This window comes from Bufo bufo, chromosome 6 (assembly GCF_905171765.1).
Source record: "Bufo bufo chromosome 6, aBufBuf1.1, whole genome shotgun sequence".
Taxonomy (NCBI): Eukaryota; Metazoa; Chordata; class Amphibia; order Anura; family Bufonidae; genus Bufo; species Bufo bufo.
The window spans coordinates 379,488,556-379,508,044 of NC_053394.1; the positions used below are offsets into that span (position 1 = coordinate 379,488,556).

The 19,489-nt window shown below is 43.6% G+C and overlaps 1 protein-coding gene across 1 annotated transcript in view; it reads left to right on the plus strand.

The window, feature by feature from the left end:
* The window catches only part of LOC121003517 (zinc finger protein 208-like), a 1,049,660-nt gene that overhangs the window by 601,666 nt on the left and 428,505 nt on the right, over nt 1-19,489 (plus strand). Inside the window, exon 9 of the mRNA XM_040435419.1 lies at nt 17,004-17,019. Coding sequence (XP_040291353.1) covers nt 17,004-17,019 — 16 coding nt within the window. The remainder of the gene's footprint in view (nt 1-17,003; nt 17,020-19,489) is intronic.

Genomic DNA, 19,489 nt, shown 5'->3' on the forward strand with positions numbered 1-19,489 from the left:
CAGGTTACACATACAGCTCTGCTACACAGTACACAGCTCTGCTACATGCAGGTTACACATACAGCTCTGCTACACAGTACACAGCTCTGCTACATGCAGGTTACACACACATCTCTAGTACACAGCTCTATTTGATGGCTACAGTTCTGTACTCTCTACCAGCTGCTGTGCACATCTGACCCCTCCCACACACGTGACTCGTCACATGGTCATGACGTCATCACAGGTCCTTTGCCTCTCCAGCAGCTAGCAGCTCTGTCAGGTGAAGAGTGTGTGTAGTAGGGCGTATTTTGAGTTAGGGAGGATGGAGTTTTTGGATGAGGGAGGACAGAGTTTTGGCTGATGTCTGAGGGAGGACAGAGTTTTGGATGAGGAAGGACGGAGTTTTGGCTGATGTCTGAGGGAGGATGGAGTTTTGGATGAGGGAGGACGGAGTTTTGTCTGATGTCTGAGGGAGGACGGAGTTTTGGATGAGGGAGGACAGAGTTTTGGATGAGGGAGGACGGAGTTTTGGATGAGGGAGGACAGAGTTTTGGATGAGGAAGGACGGAGTTTTGGCTGATGTCTGAGGGAGGATGGAGTTTTGGATTAGGGAGGACGGAGTTTTGTCTGATGTCTGAGGGAGGACGGAGTTTTGGATGAGGGAGGACAGAGTTTTGGATGAGGGAGGACGGAGTTTTGGATGAGGGAGGACGGAGTTTTGGATGAGGGAGGACGGAGTTTTGGATGAGGGAGGACAGAGTTTTGGATGAGGAAGGACGGAGTTTTGGCTGATGTCTGAGGGAGGACGGAGTTTTGGATGAGGGAGGACAGAGTTTTGGCTGATGTCTGAGGGAGGACAGAGTTTTGGATGAGGGAGGACGGAGTTTTGAATGAGGGAGGAATGAGTTTTGTCTAAAGTCTGGGGTAGGAGGGAGTTTTTCCTGACGGAGGATGGAGTTGTGGATGATGTCTGACGATGTCCTAATATGTATGCCGTACTAAGGGGACACATGACAGATTTCCAAAATGTGGCTTCAACATGAAGGCTCAAACAGGCCACAAAATGGTTAGAATGTAAGAAATCAGATGTTGTTAGAAGTCGCTACACTCACTCAGGGGAGACACCATTTTAATGTTCTGAATTTGGAAAATAGTTTTATCCAGAAATCAGATCTATTTAGACATCAAATCAATCACACTGAGAAGAAACCCTTTCAGAATTTGGGACATTTTTTACTCTAAAGTCAACCCTTTCTGATCATCACAGGAGAGAAGCCATATTCACGTTCAGAATGTGGGAAAAGTTTTAGATGGAAATCCTATCTTGTTTACCATTTTTAGTTTTTTCCTGCTTTTGGAAAAATAGTACAATAAAAAATAGAACAGTAGATGCAAAGTAAAGCCGCCAGTTATAGAAGAGGAAGAAAAAGCAATTTACATAGTTGAATGATGCCATTCTCCAAAAAGCAACTGAATCCAGACAACCCCTATGCATCAATGACTTGAATACAATATTGCATAATAAATCATATAAGTGCATCTTAATACCAGCAGAGAAGCTAATGGACATTTATTTCAGACAGTGAATTAATTTTTTTTTATTAATTAAACAAAACAGTATTACATTGGGCCACTTATAAAAGGAAAGAAACTGCATATGTTTTCTGAAACGTGTAGTGTGGGATTTGGTCCCATCACAGACACCGGACTTCTTAACCAGTGATGTCACTGTTATTACATGGGAAACACCAGTGCTGGGGCACATTCACATTAGAACAGAACATAATCATCACTAACCCTTTCTGGACACTAATTTTGTGGATACTACAACTAGTGGATTATCTCCCTCTCTAGAAAGACAGATAGTACACTCATTAACAAAACAAAATAACACAATCAGATAGAAATGTCAGATTGCTGCTATACTTTGCATTCAGTTATGTCTCTTGTAGATATGTAAATGATCACAGTTGTGGTCTGATTAGACACTGGGTCTTGCCTCAGGAGGGCATAAAAGTGCTTCCCACACTGCTCTTGGTGTAGCCCCATAGAACCTATTGGTGAGATATCGCCAACCTATTGGTGAGATATCGCTGACTGCTAGACATGCCTCTACGATACACCCAGTTTACAGACTTTCAGAGGAAGCCTTCCAATTCTCCCTTCATATCCCTATTGTCTTCACGAGAACGGCCTGCCCCTCAGATGAACATGATGAGGATCATTGGTACTTATGATGTCCAAAATCAGAAGATTATGGGGATCCTGAGGAGATTCTGGGGTATCTTACTTTCTGACTCGGACCTGAGGGAGATCTTGCCCCCAATTGATAACATACAGAAAGGGCAGGTCACTTAGGGATAGGTTAATTCATAGCCACTATAAAGCACCTCCTCAGACTGGAAATTGGCTTAGTCGGAAAGTCTGTGGGACTTTCAGATGTGGAATTGACTGTATCTGCTGCCAGCTCATTTTGAAGTCTAAAAACTTCTATAGCGTCTCCACCGGAATAAGCTATGTTATGAGAGACTTTGCCAATTGTAAAATTGAGGGAGTAGTCTACCTGTGTACCTGCCCCTGCCCACTTAACTATGTAGGAAATACAAAAAGGGAATTAAGAAGACGGGTGGGAGACCATATTGGTGATGTAAAACATCGGAGAGACAAACCGGAAGCAAGGCATGTTTTGGAGTATCATTCCGGTAATTTTAGTGCCCTATGTTTTCAGGTCATTGAGGTGGTGCGAAGATCCCCTAGAGGTGGGGATTGGGACAAAATGATTCTCCATAAAGAGGCCCAGTGGATTAATCGGTTAAAAACTGTGAATCCAATGGGTCTCAACGAACAGATCTCCTACTCTTGCTTTCTGTAGTTCATGTTGTCCAAAAACAGTGTTTTTATTATATAAAAAAGTATCCGGGTACCAAGTCAGTGTACAGACTATGATCCTGCCTATATATCATAGCCAAAAATGCGGGCAAAAAAATGTACACACTTCCATTAGGGACACCCTGGACGACCTTATCATGGATGAGATACCAGGGTTTTCTTAACTTTAATTTGTCCCTTTTTCTATTCCCCATTAGGGCACCATAATTGGCTCCTCTGTGATTTACCCAAATCGATAGTGCTGTTGTGTATTAAGAAGTATCGGGGCATGGGGATTGCATCTGGTAACCATGGTAGCGCTGTGCTGTATCTGCGCTGCTTTGTATGAGGCGTATCCGGTCTTGCGTATCTTACTTCGGCGCTCCCTAGATGCGTTCCACAGCTCCTAGCTGACGTCCCATCCACCCGAACCAGTATGTATGACACAGCGCTTGCGATTTTTATAACTAGTATCGCTGCTACCTTTATAAATGTGTGTGTGCATGAATGAATTGAATGGAAAATCATATACAGTTGCAAGAAAAAGTATGTGAACCCTTTGGAATTATATGGTTTTCTGCACAAATTGGTCATAAAATGTGATCTGATCTTCATCTAAGTTGTAACAATAGACCATCACAGTCTTCTTAAACTGAAAACACACAAAGAATTAAATATTACAATGTTTTTATTGAACACACCATGTAAACATTCACAGTGCAGGTGGAAAAAGTATGTGAACCCCTAGACTAATGACATCTCCAAGAGCTAATTGGAGTGAGGTGTCAGCCAACTGGAGTCCAATCAATAAGATGAGATTGGAGGTGTTGGTTACAGCTGCCCTGCCCTATAAAAAACACACACCAGTTCTGGGTTTGCTTTTCACAAGAAGCATGATGTGAATGATGCCTCACACAAAAGAGCTCTCAGAAGACCTACGATTAAGAGTTGTTGACTTGCATAAAGCTGGAAAGGGTTTTAAAAGTATCTCCAAAGCCTTGCTGTTCTTCAGTCCACGGTAAGATAAATTGTCTATAAATGGAGAAAGTTCAGCACTGCTGCTACTCTCCCTAGGAGTGGCCGTCCTGTAAAGATGACTGCAAGAGCACTGCGCAGACTGCTCAATGAGGTGAAGAAGAATCCTAGAGTGTCAGCTAAAGACTTACAAAAGTCTCTGGCATATGCTAACATCCCTGTTAGCGAATCTACGATACGTAAAACACTAAACAAGAATGGATTTCATGGGAGGATACCACAGAGAAAGCCACTGCTGTCCAAAAAAAACATTGCTGCATGTTTACAGTTTCCACAAGAGCACCTGGATGTTCCACAGCAGTACTGGCAAAATATTCTGTGGACAGATGAAACCAAAGTTGAGTTGTTTGGAAGAAACACACAACACTATTGTCATGGTTTGACTCTCTCTGTGACAATGGCCACACCCATCTGCCTCCCAGCCAAGCTCTTGAACTAATCTCTGCTTACCTCATTTGCATAGCCAATCAGAGGGGTTTTTACAATTTACCAATTGAAAGAGGTGTTCCAACTGTCATTATAAATATATGTGATGCATTCAATAAAGATTCTGTCAGTTTGAACTCACATACAGCCTGACTGGTGTTAGTTCTGTGAGAATTAAAACGACACGAGCGGTCGTTTGAGGCCAGATCATCAACGGCGGAACCAGCAGATATTGTGGTCACATCAGGGAGTGCCATGAGAGCAGAATAGAGCGAGCAGGGGCTCGTTACAACTATGTGTGGAGAAAAAGAGGCACAGCACACCAACATCAAAACCTCAACTGTTTAGTATGGTGGTGGGGACATCATGGTTTGGGGCTGCTTTGCTGCTTCAGTGCCTGGACGGATTGCTATCATCGAAGGTAAAATGAATTCCCAACTTTATCAAGACATTTTGCAGGAGAACTTAAGGCCATCTGTCCACCAGCTGAAGCTCAACACCAGACATCCGAAGAATATTACTGAACTGAAACAGTTCTGTAAAGAGGAATGGTCAAGAATTACTCCTGACCGTTGTGCACGTCTGATCTGCAACTACAGGAAACGTTTGGTTGAAGTTGTTGCTGCCAAAGGAGGTTCAACCAGTTATTAAATCCAAGGGTTCACATACTTTTTCGGCCTGCACTGTGAATGTTTACATGGTGTGTTCAATAAAAACATGGTAACATTTAATTCTTTGTGTGTTATTAGTTTAAGCAGACTGTGATTGTCTATTGTGACTTAGATGAAGATCAGATCACATTTTATGACCAATTTCAGCAGAAATCCATATCATTCCAAAGGGTTCACAAACTTTTTCTTGCAACTGTAGGTATTGAAAACTAGAGATGTCGCGAATATAAAATTTTCCGTTCGCGAACGGCGAACGAGAATTTCTGCAAATGTTCGCGAACGGGCGAACCGCCAAAGACTTCAATAGGCAGGCGAATTTTAAAACCCACAGGGACTCTTTCTAGCCACAGTAGTGATGGAAAAGTTGTTTCAAGGGGACTAACATCTGGACTGTGGCATGCTGGGGGATCCTGGGGGATCCATGGCAAAACTCCCATGGAAAATTACATAGTTGACGCAGAGTTGGATTTTAATCCATAAAGGGCATAAATCACCTAACAATCCAAATTTTTTTTTGAACAACGTGGTTTAAAACATCCAGTGTGTGTATACGATCAGGTATGATGTTGTATCGATCAGGTAGTGTAAGGGTTACGCCCTCTTCACAGACATTGACAGACCAAACTACCCTTTTAATGCACCGCAAACAGTCCATTTGCCCAACCGCAAACTTCCCATTTGCACAAGGTTGGATACCAAGCTAGCCATGTCCCGTCAATGTCATTGAAGGTTTCTTCCTCCACCCAGCCACGTACAACACCAAGGGTCCCCGAAAGGTGAATTGAATAGATTTTTCGAACGGGGAGATGGTTAAAAAAACGCTGGCTCCCTCCCCTTTGTTTGAATCCACTCCACGGTCACTGCGTCTGCGCCGTGCAATTTACTGTCACACCCGTGAGTGGTATTTTCTGTAGTACTATTCTCATCAGTTTAATCCCTGTATGGTCCCCAATTTGGGATCCATTTATTCAATAGATTTTTCAAACGGGGAGATGGTTAAAAAAACGCTGGCTCCCTCCCCTTTGTTTGAATCCACGCCACGGTCACTGCGTCAGCGCCGTGCAATTTACTGTCACACCCAATATGAGTGGTATTTTCTGTAGTACTATTCTCATCAGTTTAATCCCTGCTACGTCCCATATCAGGGTGGGATTGCCTTTTGTGAAAAAATTTTTAGGCCGGGTACCTTCGACTGCCTTCACAGTGACAGACCAAACTCTGATACACCAAACTGAATTGATTTTAGGAACCGGGAGATGGAAAAAGCAGCTTGGTCGGTCCTCTTACTCCCAAGTTGGGGCACTGCGCGTGCACGGAGCAATTTGCTGTGACACCCTATATGATCATAATGAAGCAACGGCCTTATCATCTGGGGTGTGGCAACATTGCCAACACACTCATAGAGGTGATGATCGCTTCATTGTGATACGCAAGCCCCTCACCACAACAAGGTAACGATCACGAAGGGGAATCGACACTTGTATGTGCCTTTTTTTGTTGTTTTGTTTTTGCAGCCACAGTGCAGCACCAGAGGCCAGAAAAATTAGACATGTACACATGCCTGAAAAATAATGTTATTGTTGCAGCCGCTGTTGTAGCAGCGGCCGGAAAAATTGATGTTTTCAAGGCAGAAAGGTGACTAAAACATTGCGGCTTGAACCCTTGTTGGTGGCAGAGAATTTACTAAAGTCATCAGGTATGCAGACATTAAATACAGCAGCGTGGGGACCATTTTGAGGCCAAGGCATGTCATCAGGCCTTTTGTTAGTCAAACGTATCCCCCATTGTCAGTCCCTTCGGGATCCATGCCTCATTCATCTTAATGAAGGTGAGGTAATCAAAACTTTTTTGACCGAGGCGACTTCTTTTGTCAGTGACAATGCCTCCTGCTGCACTGAAGGTCCTTTCTGACAGGACACTTGAAGCGGGGTAGCCAGAAGTTCTATCGCAAACTGGGATAGCTCAGGCCACAGGTCAAGCCTGCACACCCAGTAGTCAAGGGGTTCATCGCTCCTCAGAGTGTCGATATCTGCAGTTAAGCCGAGGTAGTCTGCTACCTGTCGGTCGAGTCGTTCTCTAAGGCTGGATCCCGAAGGGCTGTGGCGATGTGTAGGACTGAAAAAGCTCTGCATGTCCTCCATCAACAACACATCTGGTAATTTGGTAACATTTCTGCCACTTTCTGCTTATACCGGGGGTCTAGTAGCGTGGCCACCCAGTACAGGTCGTTCTCCTTCATCCTTTTTATACGAGGGTCCCTCAACAGACATGACAGCATGAAAGACCCCATTTGCACAAGGTTGGATGCCGAGCTACTCATTTCCCGTTCCTCGTCCTCACTGATGTCATTGACTGTCTGTTCTTCACCCCAGCCACGTACAACACCACGGGTCCCAGATAGGTGACAACAACGAGCACCCTGGGATGCCTGCTGTGGTTGGTCTTCCTCCTCCTCAAAGCCACATTCCTCCTCTGACTCCTCTTCCTCATACTCCTCTTGCAGCGTTGCCACAGGTCCGGCAAGCGATGATGACAAGGCTGTTTCTGGTGGTGATGGTGACCACAACTCTTCCTCTTCACGCTCATCTACAGCCTGATCCAGCACTCTTCGCAGGGCACGCTCCAGGAAGAAAACAAATGGGATGAGGTCGCTGATGGTGCCTTCGGTGCGACTGACTAGGTTTGTCACCTCCTCAAAAGGACGCATGAGCCTACAGGCATTGCGCATGAGCGTCCAGTAACGTGGCAAAAAAATTCCCAGCTCCGCAGAGGCTGTCCTAGCACCCCGGTCATACAAATACTCATTGACGGCTTTTTCTTGTTGGAGCAGGCGGTCGAACATTAGGAGTGTTGAATTCCAACGTGTCGGGCTGTCGCAAATCAAGCGCCTCACTGGCATATTGTTTCGGCGCTGAATGTCTGAAAAGTGCGCCATGGCCGTGTAGGAAAGCCTGAAATGGCCACACACCTTCCTGGCCTGCATGAGGACGTCCTGTAAGCCTGGGTACTTAGACACAAAGCGTTGTACGATGAGATTCAACACATGTGCCATGCACGGCACATGTGACAACTTGCCCAAATTCAATGCCGCCAACAAATTGCTTCCATTGTCACACACCACTTTGTCGATCTCCAGTTTGTGCGGGGTCAGCCACTGATCCACCTGTGCGTTCAGGGCGGACAGGAGTGCTGGTCCGGTGTGGCTCTCTGCTTTCAGGCAAGTCAACCCCAAGACAGCGTGACACTGTCGTATCCGGGATGTGGAATAGCCCCTGGGGAGCTGGGGGGATTCAGTTGATGTGCAGCCAGACGCCGCAGCTGAAGAGGACTCAGCCGAGGAGGTTATGGAAGAGGATGGAGTAGGAGGAGTAGAGGAGGTGGCAGTAGGCCTGCCTGCAAGTCGTGGCGGTGTCACTAACTCCGCTGCAGAGCTACGCATTCCATGCCTGGCAGCCGTCAGCAGGTTGACCCAATGCGCAGTGTAGGTGATATACCTGCCCTGACCGTGCTTTGCAGACCAGGTATCAATGGTCAGATGGACCCTTGCCCCAACACTGTATGCCAGAGATGCCATGACTTCCTTTTCAATCACTGAGTAGAGGTTTGGGATTGCCTTTTTTGAAAAAAAAAAATCGTCTGTGGTGTCCCACTAGCGTGGTGTCCCAATAGCGAATTTTTTTTTGAAGGCCTCAGACTCCACCAGCTGGTATGGTAAAAGCTGGCGGGCTAAGAGTTCCGTCAAGCCAGCTGTCAGACGCCGGGCAAGGGGGTGACTCTGTGACATTGGCTTCCTACGCTCAAACATTTCCTTTACAGACACCTGACTGTGGGCAGATGAGATGGAACTGCTGAAGGTGAGAGGCGGAGTGGCGGGTGGTTGAGAGGGGGCAAGGAGGACAGCAGTGGTTGACGTGGCTGAAGATGCTGGACCAAGAGGAGGATGGTGGCTTTGAGCTTGTGTGCTGCTTCTACTCGTCATCATGTGTTGATCCCATAGGCGTTTGCGATGTGCGATCATGTGCCTTCGCAAAGCAGTTGTACCTAGGTGGGTGTTGGATTTCCCACGACTCAGTTTCTTTTGGCACAAATGGCATCGCTGTTGTCAGAGGCAGACACACAAAAAAAATGCCACACTGCTGAGCTTTGCAATGACGGCATTCTGGTGGTGGCAACAGCATGTGTTGATTGGCGTGCTCTCTGGCTGACCCCGGGTGCCGATACATGCTGTCTGACTGTGCCACTAGCTCCTTGCGACGACCTCCCCCTGCTTCCAACTTGTCACCTCCTTCTCTCTGTCTCCCCTTCTGAACTTTCCCCCTCTTCTTCTTCTCTTCGAGCAGGCACCCACGTGGCATCCACGGACACATCGTCATTATCAACCACTTCACTTGTATCTGACACCTCAGCAAAGGAAGCAGCAGCGGGTACAACATCTTCATCATCATCACACTGTACGTCCATGTGTGTAATGCTGCCTGACTGAGACATATCCCTGTTATCTCCATCCTCTGGCAATAATGGTTGCGCATCACTAATTTCATCCAACTGATGTGTAAATAACTCCTCTGAGGGATCAAGTGAAGCGGCTGTGGTGGCTGTGGTGGTGGTGGTGGCGGTGGGCGGGAGAGTGGTAACTTGAGAGCAGGTGACCAAAGCTGAGCTGGAGGAGGATGGTGCGTCAAGGTTCTTAGCGGAAGCTGTTGATGATTGGGTGTCCTGTGTAAGCCAGTCAACTATTTTCTCCGAATTTTTGGGGTTCAGGGTACGTGGCCTCTGAACACTGGGCATTATTCCAGGGCCAGTGGAAATCACAGCACCCCGACCACGACGGCCCCTGCGGCGTGGCCTGCCTCTGCCTGTCATTTTTTATTAGATAAGTGTTACTATGCGTGCAAGGTACTGTGCCACCCTATATAAGTGGTATGCAGTGGGCACAGTACAGTCTGTGTGGGCCTGACACACACTGGCTTGCAACTGTGATTATATCACAGAAAAATATTAAATAGAATTGTTTTTTATCTGCGAGGTATTTGTGAGTGAGTGACACCCTGTAACGGTATGAGTGGAGCCCTAGCCACTAGACAGTGGCCACAATACAGTCTGTGTGGGCCTGGCACACACGGGCTTGCAAATGTGATTATATCACAGAAAAATATTAAATATAATTTTTTTTATCTGAAAGGTATTTGAGTGAGTGACACCCTGTATCGGTATGAGTGGAGGCCTAACCACTAGCCAGTGGCCACAATACAGTCTGTGTGGGCCTGACACACCCTGGCTTGCAAATGTGATTATATCACAGAAAAAAATTAAATAGAATTTTTTTTTATCTGCGGGGTATTTTCTGTCACACCCTGTATGAATGGTGTGCACACAGTACTGTCTGTGACTGAGCCTGCAGCCTCTCACACACGGGCAGGCAACTGCAATATATATATATATATATATATATAAAAATAAATAAAAAAGCAGACTGATGTACCAGCCCTGAAAAGGGCATTTTGGGGTGCTGTCAGGATGCTGTCCTTACAGCAGATGAGTCTGTGGACACAGAACACTGCCCTAGCTAACGCTTTCCCTATTGAATCAGCAGCAGCAGCACTGTCCCTCCTCTCACTAAGAATGCAGCTTCCGAATGAATCTAAAATGGATGCTGTCCAGGAAGTGGGAGGGTCTGCTACTGATTGGCTGGAATGTGTCTACTCACTGTGAGGTACAGGGTCAAAGTTTACTCAATGATGATGTATAGGGGGCGGACCGAACATCACATATGTTCGCCCGCTGCGGCGAACAAGCTATGTTCGCCGGGAACTATTCGCCGGCGAACTATTCGGGCCATCTATATTGAAAACCAACATAATGTTCGGCTGACCACGTGACCGGAAGTGACGTCAGATGCGCAGTTTTCAATATACAGATGTAGCAACGCTACCGCTCCTATCACAATCGCAAAAGCGAAGAACGATAACGCAAGTAAAAATAGAAACTAAAAAATTTACCTCTGTAAACAGCAGATGGCGCATAGAACTATTACATTTTAAGATTTGAACATACCTACAGACATTTTACAATGACCACTCTAGCACTTCAACTATTTTTAATTCTATCATTAATTTATTTTATATACTATTAATCAAATTTTATAGTTTTTATTTATGTTACGATTTATAATTATTTTATTAAAGTAATTTTTATTTAAATACCTATTTATAACACAACACAAATAAACCCAGAGGCTATATGCCAAAAGCCGGGTATAGCTTGGGGGACCATGCACCTAAATCTTTATCATTAGGATGACAAAGTTATAATTTTTTTATTTTTTTTTATTTTTTTATTGCTAGCTAATTCTTCTCTAACTGCTTAGCAAGGCTGCATAAAAATTTACGGCTTTCTAATTGTTCTAATATATATTTAATAACCCATTTATACTGTTTTGTTATGTAAACTAATTTTCATAAATATGAAAGACATAGTACATGTGATTAGCCTACTTTCCATCATGAACAGCGCCATCTATTGGATACATAGTCTTATGTCCTGTCCTACAGTCTGCAGACTATTTTCATTTTCCTCATGAACAGCACCATCTATTGGATACATAGTCTTATGTCCTACAGTCTGCAGACTATTATCATTTTCCTCATGAACAGCGCCATCTATTGGATACATAGTCTTATGTCCTACAGTCTGCAGACTATTATCATTTTCCTCATGAACAGCGCCATCTATTGGATACATAGTCTTATGTCCTACAGTCTGCAGACTATTATCATTTTCCTCATGAACAGCGCCATCTTTTGGATACATAGTCTTATGTCCTACAGTCTGCAGACTATTATCATTTTCCTCATGAACAGCGCCATCTATTGGATACATAGTCTTATGTCCTACAGTCTGCAGACTATTATCATTTTCCTCATGAACAGCGCCATCTATTGGATACATAGTCTTATGTCCTACAGTCTGCAGACTATTATCATTTTCCTCATGAACAGCGCCATCTATTGGACAGCTGAAACACTGTTTGCAATATCTTGGCCATATTTATGCAAATGAGCTTACTTGACAATACATTACACTGCGTGCAGAATTATTAGGCAAATGAGTATTTTGACCACATCATCCTCTTTATGCATGTTGTCTTACTCCAAGCTGTATAGGCTCGAAAGCCTACTACCAATTAAGCATATTAGGTGATGTGCATCTCTGTAATGAGAAGGGGTGTGGTCTAATGACATCAACACCCTATATTAGGTGTGCATAATTATTAGGCAACTTCCTTTCCTTTGGCAAAATGGGTCAAAAGAAGGACTTGACAGGCTCAGAAAAGTCAAAAATAGTGAGATATCTTGCAGAGGGATGCAGCACTCTTAAAATTGCAAAGCTTCTGAAGCGTGATCATCGAACAATTAAGCGTTTCATTCAAAATAGTCAACAGGGTCGCAAGAAGCGTGTGGAAAAACCAAGGCGCAAAATAACTGCCCATGAACTGAGAAAAGTCAAGCGTGCAGCTGCCAAGATGCCACTTGCCACCAGTTTGGCCATATTTCAGAGCTGCAACATCACTGGAGTGCCCAAAAGCACAAGGTGTGCAATACTCACAGACATGGCCAAGGTAAGAAAGGCTGAAAGACGACCACCACTGAACAAGACACACAAGCTGAAACGTCAAGACTGGGCCAAGAAATATCTCAAGACTGATTTTTCTAAGGTTTTATGGACTGATGAAATGAGAGTGAGTCTTGATGGGCCAGATGGATGGGCCCGTGGCTGGATTGGTAAAGGGCAGAGAGCTCCTGTCCGACTCAGACGCCAGCAAGGTGGAGGTGGAGTACTGGTTTGGGCTGTTATCATCAAAGATGAGCTTGTGGGGCCTTTTTGGGTTGAGGATGGAGTCAAGCTCAACTCCCAGTCCTACTGCCAGTTTCTGGAAGACACCTTCTTCAAGCAGTGGTACAGGAAGAAGTCTGCATCCTTCAAGAAAAACATGATTTTCATGCAGGACAATGCTCCATCACACGCGTCCAAGTACTCCACAGCGTGGCTGGCAAGAAAGGGTATAAAAGAAGAAAATCTAATGACATGGCCTCCTTGTTCACCTGATCTTAACCCCATTGAGAACCTGTGGTCCATCATCAAATGTGAGATTTACAAGGAGGGAAAACAGTACACCTCTCTGAACAGTGTCTGGGAGGCTGTGGTTGCTGCTGCACGCAATGTTGATGGTGAACAGATCAAAACACTGACAGAATCCATGGATGGCAGGCTTTTGAGTGTCCTTGCAAAGAAAAGTGGCTATATTGGTCACTGATTTGTTTTTGTTTTGTTTTTGAATGTCAGAAATGTATATTTGTGAATGTTGAGATGTTATATTGGTTTCACTGGTAAAAATAAATAATTGAAATGGGTATATATTTGTTTTTTGTTAAGTTGCCTAATAATTATGCACAGTAATAGTCACCTGCACACACAGATATCCCCCTAAAATAGCTAAAACTAAAAACAAACTAAAAACTACTTCCAAAAATATTCAGCTTTGATATTAATGAGTTTTTTGGGTTCATTGAGAACATGGTTGTTGTTCAATAATAAAATTAATCCTCAAAAATACAACTTGCCTAATAATTCTGCACTCCCTGTATAGAAAGGTTATTTGAATGTGATGGAAGTAAAGAGATGCAATATGCCCTTTGTTATTTTATATATTTTTTCCTTTGAGAACAATACAGTAGATGGAGAATGTTTATGTGGGGGAGAGTTAGTCACAGCTGGTGACTATGGCAATTCTCAGTGTTTTTAGATTTTTTTTTTATTCTGCGTGTTGATACATCGCGATACCAAATTTATATACTTTAATGTTTTACTACTCTTTCATCATAAAATCCGTTTTGCGCTGAACAAATTTATATTTTGAATCGCCATAGACTAAATTCCACAACATTTATATTTTTTTTGCCAATGTAGGCTTTCATACTCTCGTTTCGCGGAACAGATGACATCCTGATGCAAACTGAACGGATTTCTTTCCATTCAAAATACATTGGGATATGCCTGATCAGTTATTTTCCAGCATAGAGCCCTTGTCACATGGACTCTGATGTCACCCGGACATTCATCCCCGCATTTTGGCCTATGTCACATGGACTCTGGTGTCACGCAGACATGCATCCCCGGCGTTTTCAGCAAAGTCACATGGACTCCATGTCCTTGTGACATTGGCCAGAACAACGAGATGTATGTCTGTGTGACACCAGTCTATGTGACATAGGCCAAAACGCGGGGATGCATGTCCGCGTGACACCAGAGTCCTTGTGACATAGGCCAAAACGCGGGGATGCATGTCCGCGTGACACCAGAATCCATGTGACATAGGCCAAATGAGGGGATGCATGTCCGGGTGACACCAGAGTCCATGTGACATAGGCCAAAACGAGGGGATGCATGTCCGCGTGACACCAGAGTCCATGTGACATAGGCCAAAACGTGGGGATGCATGTCCGCGTGACACCAGAGTCCATGTGACATAGGCCAAAACACGGGGTTGCATGTCTGCGTGACACCAGAGTCTATGTGACATAGGCCAAAACGTGGGGATGCATGTCCGCGTGACACCAAAGTCCATGTGACATAGGCCAAAACGCGGGGATGCATGTCCGCGTGACACCAGAGTCCATGTGACATAGGCCAAAACGCGGGGATGCATGTCCGCGTGACACCAGAGTCCATGTGACATAGGCCAAAACGTGGGGATGCATGTCCGCGTGACACCAGAGTCCATGTGACATAGGCCAGAACGAGGGGATGCATGTCCGCGTGACACCAGAGTCCATGTGACATAGGCCAGAACGAGGGGATGCATGTCCGCGTGACATCAGAGTCCATGTGACAAGGGCTCTATGCTGGAAAATAACTGATCAGGCATATCCCAATGTATTCTGAATGGAAAGAAATCCGTTCAGTTTGCATCAGGATGTCATCTGTTCCGCGAAACGAGAGTATGAAAGCCTACATTGGCAAAAAAATACAAATGTTGTGGAATTTAGTCTGGCGATTCAAAATATAAATTTGTTCAGCACAAAACGGATTTTATAAAGAAAGAGTAGTAAAACATTAAAATATATAAATTTGGTATCGCGATGTATCAACACGCAGAATAAAAAAAAAATCATAAAACACTGAGAATTGCCATAGTCACCAGCTCTGACTAACCCTCCCCCACATAAACATTCTCCATCTACTATATTGTTCTTAAAGGGAAAAAAAATTTAAATAACAAAGGGCGTAGTGCATCTCCTTTCTTCCATCACAGCTTGAGAACAATAGATGGACAATGTTGGGGGTTGGTGTTAGTCACAACTGGTGTGAGATACATTTCTGTTGATTACATTACTGACACAGAGACACACGCGCCTATAATTGTGTATAAATAACAGACAAACAAACACAAATAAATAGTTTTTTTTTTGTCTCTACCTAATATTAATAACCACTTATTATATAGTTCCCTTCCTACCATTTATAACTTCTTATTATTAAAAGGACAATAGACAACATAAAACAGTTCTTTTTTTAACTGAAGGCTATATGCCATAAGCAAGGTACATGCAAGCCAATGTCCTATCTGTGAGACAGGTACCATCAGTATACCTCACAGTGGCAATCTGAGACATATTACACAAGCTCTCTATCCAAAAGGAGAGTGCCAGTAAGTCTCAATATTGGTTTATTTGGGATTTGTAGGGGGTCCTGTGCACCTGTCGTTACCATTAGGGTGAAAACAATTGTAATATATATATTTTTTTTTACGTTAGCTAACTCCTCTTTTACTGCTTAAGAGGGCTGAATAAAAATGTTCTGTTTTGTAATTGTCCGAACAACAGTAAATTCAAATAACCTTTCTATAATGTTTTGTCAAGTAAGCTCATTTGCATAAATATGGCCAAGATATTGCAAACAGTGTTTCAGCTGTCCAATAGATGGCGCTGTCCATGAGGAAAATGATAATAGTCTGCAGACTGTAGGACATAAGACTATGTATCCAATAGATGGCGCTGTTCATGAGGAAAATCATAATAGTCTGCAGACTGTAGGACAGTACATAAGACTATGTATCCAATAGTTGGCACTGTTCATGATGGAAAGTACAGTCGTGGCCAAAAGTTTTGAGAATTACATAAATATTGGAAATTGGAAAAGTTGCTGCTTGAGTTTTTATAATAGAAATTTGCATATACTCCAGAATGTTATGAAGAGTGATCAGATGAATTGCATAGTCCTTCTTTGCCATGAAAATTAACTTAATCCCAAAAAAACCTTTCCACTGCAATTCATTGCTGTCATTAAAGGACCTGCTGAGATCATTTCAGTAATCGTCTTGTTAACTCAGGTGAGAATGTTGACGAGCACAAGGCTGGAGATCATTATGTCAGGCTGATTGGGTTAAAATGGCAGACTTGACATGTTAAAAGGAGGGTGATGGTTGAAATCATTGTTCTTCCATTGTTAACCATGGTGACCTGCAAAGAAACGCGTGCAGCCATCATTGAGTTGCATAAAAATGGCTTCACAGGCAAGGATATTGTGGCTACTAAGATTGCACCTCAATCAACAATTTATAGGATCATCAAGAACTTCAAGGAAAGAGGTTCAATTCTTGTTAAGAAGGCTTCAAGGCGTCCAAGAAAGTCCAGCAAGCGCCAGGATCGTCTCCTAAAGAGGATTCAGCTGCGGGATCGGAGTGCCACCAGTGCAGAGCTTGCTCAGGAAGGGCAGCATGCAGGTGTGAGCGCATCTGCACGCACAGTGAGGCGAAGACTTTTGGAAGATGGCCTGGTATTAAGAAGGGCAGCAAAGAAGCCACTTCTCTCAAAAAAACCCATCAGGGACAGATTGATCTTCTGCAGAAAGTATGGTGAATGGACTGCTGAGGACTGGGGCAAAGTCATATTCTCCGATGAAGCCTCTTTCCGATTGTTTGGAGCATCTGGAAAAAGGCTTGTCCGGAGAAGAAAAGGTGAGCGCTACCATCAGTCCTGTGTCATGCCAACAGTAAAGCATCCTGAGACCATTCATGTGTGGGGTTGCTTCTCATCCAAGGGAGTGGGCTCACTCACAATTTTGCCCAAAAACACAGCCATGAATAAAAAATGGTACCAAAACACCCTCCAACAGCAACTTCTTCCAACAATCCAACAACAGTTTGGTGAAGAACAATGCATTTTCCAGCACGATGGAGCACCGTGCCATAAGGCAAAAGTGATAACTAAGTGGCTCGGGGACCAAAACGTTTACATTTTGGGTCCATGGCCTGGAAACTCCCCAGATATTAATCCCATTGAGAACTTGTGGTCAATCCTCAAGAGGCGGGTGGATAAACAAAAACCCACTGATTCTGACAAACTCCAAGAAGTGATTATGAAAGAATGGGTTGCTATCAGTCAGGAATTGGCCCAGAAGTTGATTGAGAGCATGCCCAGTCGAATTGCAGAGGTCCTGAAAAAGAAGGGCCAACACTGCAAATACTGACTCTTTGCAAAAATGTCATGTAATTGTCGATAAAAGCCTTTGAAACGTATGAAGTGCGTGTAATTATATTTCACTACATCACAGAAACAACTGAAACAAAGATCTAAAAGCAGTTTAGCAGCAAACTTTGTGAAAACTAATATTTGTGTCATTCTCAAAACTTTTGGCCACGACTGTAGGCTAATCACATGTGCTATGTCTTTCATATTTATGAAAATTAGTTTACATAACAAAACAGTATAAATGGGTTATTAAAGCGCTTCTGTCACCACACTAAACCGTTTTTTTTTTTTTGTTTATTAATAATCCCTATACTACGAGCTCTGCATACATAAGTTAAATAATCATTTTTGTTCAGTAGAAAATGATAAAAAGCGATTTTTAAAATATGTAAATTACCTTGCTACCAGCAAGTAGGGCAGCTACTTGCTGGTAGCAGCCGCATCCTCCGACCCTAATGACGCCCCCTCCGCATTGTGATTGACAGGGCCAGGGAACGGAATCGTTCTCTGCTGGCCCTGCCTGTTAGCATTCAAAATCTGGCGCCTGCGCTGCGGCCGTACATACGTATCTTCAATCTGCGCAGGCGCACTGACAGGCGGCCGCTCTCTCCTGAATGCGCCTGCGCCGGGTGTAGATGTGACGTCATCGGCGCAGGCGCATTGAGGATGGAGCGGCCGAGCGAGTGGCCGCCTCTCAGTGCGCCTGCGCAGATTGAAGATACGTACGGCCGCAGCGCAGGCGCCAGATTTTGAATGTTAACAGGCAGGGCCAGCAGAGAACGATTGCCCTTTAAATATATATTAGAACAATTAGAAAGCCGTAAATTTTTATGCAGCCTTCCTAAGCAGTTAGAGAAGAATTAGATAGCAATAAAAACATTTTTTTTAAAATAATTATTATATCTTTGTCACCCTAATGATAACGATTTAGGTGCATGGTCCCCCAAGCTATCCAAGAGCTATCAGGCAACATTGAGACTTACTGACTCTCAGTTAGATGAGAGATGGTTTTAAATGTCTCATAGTGCACCAGGCTGCCATTGTAAGGTATCCCGGTTACCTGTTTTATGAATAGGTGCTGGCTTGCATTATACCCGGCTTTTGGCATGTAGCCTGTGTGTTTATTTGTTCTGTGTTGTGTGTTATAAATAATGTTTTGAAATAATAAAAAATTAAGCTTAAAAAATCCTTTAAGATATAACTTAATGTTTTAAAAAGAGGTAGTAATAATTTAGTTAAAACAGTTACTGTGGTTTTAATTAGGATTGGTTAATGCTGCCATCTACTGGCTTTGTTATGAATTGCAGGTTAGTATCGCGATTCGTTGCTTTTGTTATGCGAAAAAAGGGATCGTTAACGTTGCTACATCTGTATGTGTATATATGTGTGTGTCTGTATATACATGCATGTATGTATATATATGTTTGTGCGTGTATATAAATATATCTATATATATATAGTTTCCAAAGATGAGGCAACGTTTCAACCGTCTCAATCCGGTCTTTCTCAAGCATGCTTGAGAAAGACCGCATTGAGACGGTTGAAACGTTGCACAGAGGGGAATAAAGAATCCACTTTTTATTTCTATTGGAGTGCTGCCTCATCTTTGGAAACTATACGTGTTTATAGCCGTCCAAGCCTGCGGCTGAGAGGACTTGCACCCGCCATCTTTGGTCTTGTGCTGCTGTGTTCCTTTTTGGTTTCTATATACAGTACAGACCAAAAGTTTGGACACACCTTCTCATTCAAAGAGTTTTCTTTATTTTCATGACTATGAAAATTGTAGATTCACACTGAAGGCATCAAAACTATGAATTAACACATGTGGAATTATATACATAACAAAAAAGTGTGAAACAATTGAAAATATGTCATATTCTAGGTTCTTCAAAGTAGCCACCTTTTGCTTTGATTACTGCTTTGCACACTCTTGGCATTCTCTTGATGAGCTTCAAGAGGTAGTCCCCTGAAATGGTT